Below are 9,861 nucleotides of genomic sequence, written 5' to 3'. Positions count from 1 at the left end.
AATAAATAAAATAAAAAATCTTGCTAGCTGTCACTCAAATTGCTAGGTGGCTGTCCCATGTGGGGGGAACATGCAGGGGAAATGGTGCAGCACTGCTTCCAGAAAAACAGTTGCTTTCAAACTAGGGGCTTTGTGGCTAATTGAGGTAAAACAGTAATTCTGATCATAGATTATGCATGTATGATCTACACATTGACACATCCAGCCCAAAGCAGGAGGCTTAATAGCAGTGTAGAACCTATATTTCTCAATGCCCCTATATTTCTCAATGCCAGAAACACATACAGTATATTAGTAATTTAGAAAACATACCCAAATTACTAACTCTTAAATCAACTGTTATAATGCCGTTCTAAAACTTTGGAAACAGTTCCACAACGCCCCGCAGTCAGAGTCACACGATGAATGAAAAACGTTGTAAAAAGTGGGATACATTTGTAAGAATGAGGCGGGAAAATTGGGCATCTACTCGTCAATCTGCGGGGCACATTTCAACCCTGAAAAATTCCACGGCTATCAACAATGGAAAGAGGGCATCAGCAAGAAGTTGCTTCTAAAATTGGATGCTCTCCCTACGATCAATTTGGCTTCTAAGCATCTCAAACAGCCAGCAGACCGTGAGAATGGAAGTGAACCGGTAAGTGAAAGCTATAGCGCATTTAGCTCACCTCTTCCATCTAAATAACACTAATAAACGTTTCTCATGGTTTGACACACTGTATTGAGCTAGGCCACTGAAGGAGTAACACCTCCCCCTGCTGGTGAGTTAGAAACACGACATGGACAACAAGCGGAGGGTTTTATTCAAAACATCCTTCAGGTCAACCAGTGCAAATCACACAACAACCCTCCATTAGGAGTTGGAGGCTGAGGTTATATTTGGTCTATGAGGTGGTTGGTCCCTCAGTTTAGTGATCCAAATGAATCTTGCTTCACTGTAAGACACGTGGGATGCATCATAATAATTTAAACAGGCTTCCTCCCCTCTCTCACCCATCTCCGACCTTGTCAGATGAAAGTAGAAGGAGAGGAAAAGAGAAGCGAAAGCCACTTCAGACTACTGAGATGAACCCTAGGATCTGACTGACTGACTCCCCCTATACTCTTTCCCCCTCCAGTGTCTTTGGTCCCAGACCTGGTTGGTCAGAGGGTCAGATTTGTGGAGATAAAATACTACTCTGCTTGTTCACAAGGATCAGCTGGAGGAAAGCACTGCACTGATTATCTAATCAACAAATTACCTCAACTTCTAAACAACTGGGTATGATATATTCCGTTAAATAAATACAGTACCAGTCAAAGGTTGACACACCCTACTCATTCTAGGGTTCAACTTTATTTTTACTATTTTCTACATTGTAGAATAGTGAAGTCATCAAAACTATGAAATAACAAACAAGAAAGTACTAAACTAATCAAAATATATTTTATATAGTATGATGACAACTTTGCACACTCTTGGCATTCTCTCAACCAGCATCATGAGATAGTCACCTGGAATGCATTTCAATTAACAGGTCTGCCTTGTAAAAAGTTAATTTTTGGAATTTATTTCCTTCTTAATGCATTTGAGCCAATCGGTTGTGTTGTGACAAGGTATACAGAAGGTAGCCCTATTTGATAAAAGACCAAGTCCATATTATGGCAAGAACATCTCAAATAAGCAAAGAGAAACAACAGTCCAGCATTACTTTAAGACATGAAGGTCAGTCAATCAGGAACATTTCAAGAACTTTTAAAGTTTCTTCAAGTGCAGTCACAAAAAGTCATCAAGCACTATGATGAAACTGGCTCTCATGAGGACCGCCACAGGAAAGGAAGACCCAGAGTTACCTCTGCTGCAGAGTATAAGTTCATTAGAGTTAACTGCACCTCAGACTGCAGCCCAAATAAATGCTTCACAGAGTTCAAGGAACAGACACATCTCAACATCAATGGTTCAGAGTACAGTGTGAATCAGGCCTTCATGGTCTATTTGCTGCAAAGAAACCACTACTAAAGGACACCAATAAGGAGAAGAGATTTGAGATTTGCTTGGACCAACAAAAAAAAACATTAAATGGACATTAGACAGGTGGGAATCTGTCCTTTGTTCTGATGAGTCCTAATTTTTGGTTTCAACCGCCTTGTCTTTGTGAGACGCAGAGTAGTTGAATGAATTATCTCCACATGTGTAGTTTCCACCGTGAAGCATGGGGGAGGAGGTGTGATGGTGCTTTGCTGGTGACACTGTCAGTGATTTATTTAGAATTCAAGGTACACTTAACCAACTTGGCTACCACAGCATTCGAGAGTGATACACCATCCCATCTGGATTGTGCTTAGTGGGACTATCATTTGCTTTCAACAGGACAATGACCCAAAACACACCTCCAGGCTGTGTAAGGGCTATTTGACCAAGGAGAGTGATGGAGTGCTGCATCAGATTATCTGGCCTCCACAATCACCCAACCTCAACCCAACTGAGATGGTTTGGGATGAGTTGGCCGCTTTTCCTTCATTCTGCAGTCCAACAAGTGCTCAGCATATGTGGGAACTCCTTCAAGATTGTTGGTAAAGCATTCCTCATGAAGCTGGTTGAGAGAATGCCAAGAGTGTGCAAAGCTGTCATCAAGGCAAAGGGTGGCTACTTTGAAGAATCAAAAAAATATTTTGATTGGTTTCTCTTTTTTGGTTACTACATGATTCCATATTTGTTATTTCATAGTTTTGACATCTTCACTATTATTCTACAATGTAGAAAATAGAAGAAAAACATCTAGATAAACACTTGAATGAGTAGGTGTCCAAACGTTTGACTTCTACAGTATATCCACAGCTCCATCCATATGATGCAAAGATTACTAGCTTATGGTCAGGGTCAAAGGTCGACCCTCGTGGACAAGCAGGTCATGATGGATCCAGAGAAGGTTCCAGCGCTGTCTCACATGCGTGTCTTCTTGTAGATGGCGATGTATTCCTGGACATCTTCAGGGGAGCCCAGGACCACAGGAACCCGCTGGTGGATGTTCTCTGGCTGGATGTCCAGAACGTTAATCTCCCCCGTGGTGGCCATGCCTCCAGCCTGCTCGATGATAAATGACATGGGGTTGCACTCGTACAGCAGCCTCAGCTACATAGGGTGGGGTGGAAGAGAGACAATGGTTAGTCACGTCAATGTACTGAGAAAAGGCCTCGTTCATCCTACACTTGAATAAACTTGTCTCATTGATCGTTACATTGCCCATCTCTCTCCCTCTCTCCCTCTTTTGGTCACTTGTATGTAAAAAAAAAATAATAATAAAGTTTAGTATATATTTTTTTAGAGTAGATATTCATTTATATGAACTGGAGCGCTCTGCCTGATTCACCTTGCCCTTGGGGCTCTTGACATTGGCAGGGTATAAGAAGATGCCTCCGTACACCAGAGTCCTGTGCACATCAGCCACCATGGAGCCAACATAACGCCCACCATAGGGGGCACTGCCATCCTGGAAACAAAAAGCAATATAGAGTTAGAGATCATTAAATAACTGATGTAAACACTTCAGTTTTAGTCACAGATATTCTGTCATTTTATATTTTCTTTATTTAGCCAAGGCTCTTTTTTTTAGTGCGACTTACAACAGGGGCATTTAAAAAGTAGGTAAGACAACCACATATCAGGCATATTTCAGTCATTTTATTGGTCACTTAATAGTACCCAAAGAGTTAATGGTTCAGAATTACAGTGTAAAACTTATGCCCTCTGCCCTTTCAGGTTTATAGTTAATGAATTACCTCTGGGTATTTCTTTTTCTTCAGGTACTCTGTGACGTCTGGGTAGAAGTGCTGAGCATAGCCTTCGTTTAGACTGTAGATCTTTCCTCTCTTCTTGATCTTCACGTCCTTGTCTGTTAGGATGAACTCCCCGATGGACTAAACAGACGGAGCAAGGACTGAGCAGCAATGACTGAGCAACTTCAGGGACATGTGTTTTCATGTTCTTTTAGTGCTGTTTTACTGTAGTGTGTTGCTATTTTAAAATGCACTTTTAAACATTAAAGTTGACCCAAAATCCAGAAACTCCCAAGTGATTCCATACATTGAAACTCGTTCAGTGAAGTCGTCTCAGTTCAGCATTCCTGGGACAGAGAGGGGGAGAGGGCAAACTCCATTGAACTAGTTTCAATGTATGGAATCATTTGGGAGTTTCTGGATTTTGGGTAAACTTGTCCTTTAATTTGGATTTGGAACTTACAGGGTCCAGCATGAAGCAGTTGACCCCTTGTCCTGTAGAGAGTACCATCATGGTGGCACTGCCGTAGAGGGCGTAACCGGCGGCAACAATGTGACGTCCAGACTGCAGTGCGTCCTTCTCATTGGGCTCATCGTCTGTCGTCTGGGAGACAAACATGAGGATAGTTATTACCAAAAATAACAGAAGAACAGTGAAAACAGCCTAACTACAGTGGAAATTGGCACTATGGTGTGACTGAGACAAACAACGTGTCTGAGAATGAAACAGAATGTCTGGGAATGTTAGAAAATGTCTGAGGCTAAAACAGAATGTATGTTTGGGCCATAGAGGACTCATAGAAAAACCACCAGAAACAAAACAAACACCAACCTTTCTGTAGATGGCAAAAATTGTTCCAATTGATACAAGACAGTCAATGTTTGATGAGCCATCAAGTGGGTCGAAGCACACAATATATTTTCCCTGCGAGAGAAATAAAAAGGACATTGTCACATTGACGTCACAAGAAGATCCCAACTTCAATCTGGGCCACACACACACACACACACACTCCCCCGTCCCTCCACACGCACCTGTTTCTCTGGTTCCACGATGAGGGCCCTCTCGTCCTCCTCTGACACCAGGACACAGGAGGTGAAGGAGGACTTAATCATGTTGATGACCAGGTCGTTGGACAGAACATCTAGCTTCTTTACCTGGTCACCTGTCACGTTGGTGCTCCCAGCAATGCCATAGCTGGAGGGAGGAACAGAGGGAGAGATGGACAGGTGAGGGAGAGAAGGAGAGAGAGGGTGAGGGCAGTGAGAGAGGAACAGGGGGCAGACGTGTGAGAGCAGTAACATCACTAGGCCCATCTCTGTCATACAGTTGAGGGGAGGAAGGGAGGGGCAAGGACAGGGCGTAGTGTATTTATATAATCAAATCACATTGCCCCCAAATACAACAGGTGTAGTAGACCTTACCGTAAAATGCTTACTTACAAGATCTTAACCAACAATGCAGTTCAAGAGATAGAGTTAAGAGATTTACCAAATAAAGTTACAAAATTTTTTTTAAAAAAGTAACAATTAAATAACAATAAAGAGGTTATATAGAAGGGGGTAGAGGCAGGTTAGTCGAGGTAACTTGTAGGTGTAACTCTTTTCGGTCATAAGAGATGGCAGCAACAACATTATGTACAAAATAAGTTACAAACAATGAGGGACAAAACCCGCAAAATAGCACAGTTGGTTAGAAACCCATAAAAACGTCTGCCATCCCCTCCAGGTGGCATTGAAGTGGCCACTGCTTTGTGTCAGTGTGGAATGCAGTCTCTATATGGTCTCTACTTCCTCCTAATGAAGACAATAGGCATGTCTCACGAGGAAAATCATGCATGAATTGTGAGTAGCCTACCTTATTCCAATAGCCTTGGCTTGCATGAAAATAACAACATTTCGTGTGGACATTGACCTGAGTCGAGGTTGACAACGGTATTAGGGCCAACAGATTAGATGGACAATGTAAATATTTTATTTTAGTCTCTCTGGCCCGGTGCATGGTCTGTTGTAGTAACTCACAAATACAGCAAAATCACTGTTGATCAGTTATGAAATACTTCAAATTCAATTTTATTCGTCACATGCTTCGTAAACAACAGGTGTGGACTAACAGTGAAATGCTTACTTATCGTCCTCCGCTCAGTTGATAAATGTGGCATTTAGACTACGAACGAACACAACCACTGACACTATCACTTGTTGCATGCAGCAACACTTACAGGTTGGCAATCCCAGCTTTCCTGACGGCGGTGGAGATGGCTTTGACAGCTGTGCAGATGGAGTTGAGGAGGGTTGTCAGTTCTCCCGTTCCCTTCGCCTTCCTTCCCTCCTCCAGCACGAATCTCGTGAGGGTAACGACATTAGTGTCGAATGAGCCCCGGTCAGACATGGCGATTTAGAAGGCTGTAGAGGTTCTTGAGAGGGGACCAGGACAGGTGAGTTCCTCAATGTATCACCCTAAAGTTAAAATATAACTAAAGAGCCGCGAGTGCGGGAGAGGCTGGGGTGTGCAGTTGTTTGAACCAATCACAGTTGGCCGTTCAAAGGGAGGGACGAGGTTGAGAACACATGTTGCTGTGCAGGTTAGTGAGGGCAAAGTTCACAGATAATAAACAGGTTCTCACAAATGCTCCAGTGATGTTGGCCCGGTTCCAACCAGTTACTTTACCCCCCTCACTCTTACCCGTTTCTGTGATTTCACAGATCTGAAAGGACTGGTAAATGGTGCTGGCTGAAATAGAACCAGGCCCTAAACTAGTTTTGAAAAGCACTGTCCCCAAAACGTCTGCTCTCCACATGATATGTAGGACATCTATTGGGTGCCTTATCAATAAATAGATTACATGGAGAATGCAGATAGTGTGCAGTTAGATCACTATTCATTTTGAATGAGAGAACTACATTTAGTGCAAACCATGAAATGTAATAATGTGTGAACATGTACTAGTCTGTAGGCCATTGAAGTAACACAAATAATTGTGACATTTGGAGTGAAACAAGAATGATGAGTTATGAGAGAAACGATTCTGCAGCTGGTTTTAGATATTTAGAATCTCTGGTGGTCTCTTATATGTCCTTTAGTGTCGGGAAATCAGTCTGACAAGGAATGAAAGATACCAGAGAGAAACGAGTTGCTAAATCATGTAGCCAAAAAATGGAAAGGTGATAGCATCTCCCATAAAGACCACTACAACATGTTTTTTCAATGCATGGTAGGCTACACTTATTTTTAAAAATAAATCAATTTGTGAAATCTGTTGTGGTCAAATTACATAGTGGTCAGCACATTGGTTTAACAGCCTAGATTATCATGAATACTAATAAATGCTTGTTCTTTTAACTCTTTTATGAGCTTCTGACTATCAGCCCTTTAAGGTAAGCATGCTTTATGTACATGTTCCTGAGAATAGCTGAGTCTAAAGTGCAGTTCATAGTTCAATCCATTGGGTTCTGTTTGTTGCTCTACTTTAAAGATGGCTTTTCTGTGTGTCTGAAATGACACCCTAATCCCTACATAGTGCATTACTTTTGACCAGATCCCTATGGGCCTGGTCAAAAGTAGTGGACTATATAGGAAATAGGATGCCATTTTATGCAAACATTGTGTGCAAAAACAATGACAAAAGCTAATGACGAACACAGTTAGGTAAGATGAGTTCATTGGGCCGGGTTTACATGATTTTGTTACGCAACTTTGGACAAAATGTCTGACGGGGGTTTCACAACAAGATGCTGATTTAAACTTTGAACTTTGAAATGGAGCCACAGGTGACCACTGAGAGCCAATGGTTTGCAAGAATCAAAGGCCAGATTCTAGGGGCATATCTGAACTGTTTTCAAACTTGCTTTGGGTTGCTTCTTCAGTTTGTTGATAGAGCCTTCAGAATAATTAAAAGAGTGGCAAGTAGCCTAGTGGGTAAGCATGTTGGGCCACTAACCAAAAGGTTGCTCGTTCAATTCCCCAAGCTGACTAGGTGAAAAATCTGTTCATGTGCCCTTGAGCAAAGCACTTAACCCTAGTTGCTCTGGATAAGAGTGTCTACTAAAATGTAAGAAATATATATTCTTATGTGGTTTTGAGTCTTATCTAAAAGGCTTATAAGGCTACAGCAAGAGTAAGATTGTAAGAGCAGCAGTGATGGAATGAGAAAAAATGTAAATTATATAAAGTTCATCTATTATTCTCACTTTACTGAATAGTTAGAGTAGTTTTTTAAGGTCAGAATGTTGGGCTCCTACTTGTTATGTTGGGCACCTACTGACCGAACAATATGTTATGATTTTTTTTTAGTGCTGGAAAACCTTGGAAGAGCATAGGTGGAGTAGGCATTGTGGTGCTCATGTGAATTTCCTTTTTCGGCTTAAGACCAATACCTACAGTTGAAGTCGGAAGTTTACATACACCTCAGCCAAGTACATGTAAACTCAGTTGTTCACAATTCCTGACATTTAATCCTAGTAAAAAACCCTGTCTTAGGTCAGTTAGGATCACCACTTTATTTAAAAAATGTGAAACTTCAGAATAATAGTAGAGAGAATTATTTATTTCAGGTTTAATTTCTTTCATCACTTTCCCAGTAGGTCAGAAGTTTACATACTAAATTAGTATTTGGTAACGTTGCCTTTAAATCGTTTAACATGTGTCAAGCATTTTGTGTAGCCTTCCACAATCTTCCCACAATAAGTTGGGTGAATTTTGGCCCATTCCTCCTGACAGAGCTGGTGTAACTGAGTCAGGTTTGTAGGCCTACTTGCTCGCACACGCTTTTTCAGTTCTGTCCACACATTTTCTATGGGATTTAGGTCAGGGCTTTGTGATGGCCACTCCGATACCTTGAATTTGTTGTCCTTAAGCCATTTTGCCTCAACTTTGGAAGTATGCTTGGGGTAATTGTCCATTTGGAAGAACTGTTTGCGACCAAGCTTTAACTTCTTGACTGATGTCTTGAGATGTTGCTTCAATATTTCCACATAACTTTCCTACCTCATGATGCCATCTATTTTGTGAAGTGCACCACTCCCTCCTGCAGCAAAACACCCCCACAACATGATGCTGCCACCCCTGTGCTTCGCGGTTGGGATGGTGTTCTTCGGCTTGCAAGCCTCCCCCTTTTTCCTCCAAACATGATGATGGTCATTATGGCCAAACAGTTCCATTTTTATTTCATCATACCAGAGGACATTTCTCCAAAAAGTATGATATTTGTCCCCATGTGCAGTTCCAAACCGTAGTCTGGCTTTTTTATGGCGGATTTAGAGCAGTGGCTTCTTCCTTGCTGAGCGGCCTTTCAGGTTATGTCAATTATAGGACTAATTTTACTGTGGCTATAGATACTTTTGTACCTGTTTCCTCCAGCATCTTCACAAGGTCCTTTGCTGTTGTTCTGGGATTGATTTGCACTTTTCGCACCAAAGTACGTTCATCTCTAGGAGACAGAACACGTCTCCTTCCTGAGCGGTATGACGGCTGCGTGGTCCCATGGTGTTTAAGAACAAATTCTTATTTACAATGACGGCCTACCCCGGCCAAACCTGGATGATGCTGGGCAGATTGCACAGCCCTATGGGACTCCCAATCACAGCTGGATGTGAAACAGCCTGGAATCGAACCACTGAGATGCAGTGCCTTAGACCGCTGCGCCACTCGGGAGCCCCCGAGTGGCACAGTGGGAGGGTTGTCGGCGGTTTAATTACATTTATTCAGCGCACGCAAAGGAACCATGCCTGCAAAACCTGTTACGCACCTGTGTAAGGTAAGTCTGAATACGAACTACTGAGAAGTGTGTAGGAAAGGTGTCAATTTCCTAAGTCTGAATTGGGCCCAAAGTGTTTAACCAAATTACAGTGAGTGTCACACCCTGATCTGTTTCACCTGTCATTGTGCTTGTCTCCACCCCCCTCCAGGTGTTGCCCATCTTCCCCATTGTCCCCTGTGTATTTATACTAGAGGTCGACCGATTTATGATTTTTCAATACCGGTTATTAGAGGACCAAAAAAAGCCGATGCCGATTAATCTGTCGATTTTAAAATGTTATTTGTAAAAATGACAATTACAACAATACTGAATGAACACTTATTTTAACTTAATATAATACATAAAT

The 9,861-nt window shown here is 42.0% G+C and overlaps 1 protein-coding gene across 1 annotated transcript; it reads right to left on the bottom strand.

Moving 5' to 3' along the window:
* Positions 1 to 1,303: 1,303 nt before the first annotated feature.
* Positions 1,304 to 6,531, bottom strand: LOC100136618 (fructose-1,6-bisphosphatase 1). Its single transcript, XM_021603006.3, has 7 exons — positions 5,979 to 6,531; positions 4,792 to 4,954; positions 4,589 to 4,681; positions 4,220 to 4,360; positions 3,760 to 3,897; positions 3,351 to 3,470; positions 1,304 to 3,112 (listed from the first exon to the last, which is right to left on the bottom strand). Exons 1-7 carry the CDS (start codon positions 6,146 to 6,148, stop codon positions 2,924 to 2,926), a joined length of 1,014 nt encoding a protein of 337 aa, XP_021458681.2. The 5' UTR covers positions 6,149 to 6,531; the 3' UTR covers positions 1,304 to 2,923.
* Positions 6,532 to 9,861: the final 3,330 nt, after the last annotated feature.

This window comes from Oncorhynchus mykiss, chromosome 5 (assembly GCF_057628025.1).
Source record: "Oncorhynchus mykiss isolate SJ-2025 chromosome 5, ASM5762802v1, whole genome shotgun sequence".
Taxonomy (NCBI): domain Eukaryota; kingdom Metazoa; phylum Chordata; class Actinopteri; order Salmoniformes; family Salmonidae; genus Oncorhynchus; species Oncorhynchus mykiss.
This window is presented reverse-complemented; position numbering and strand designations above follow the sequence as displayed.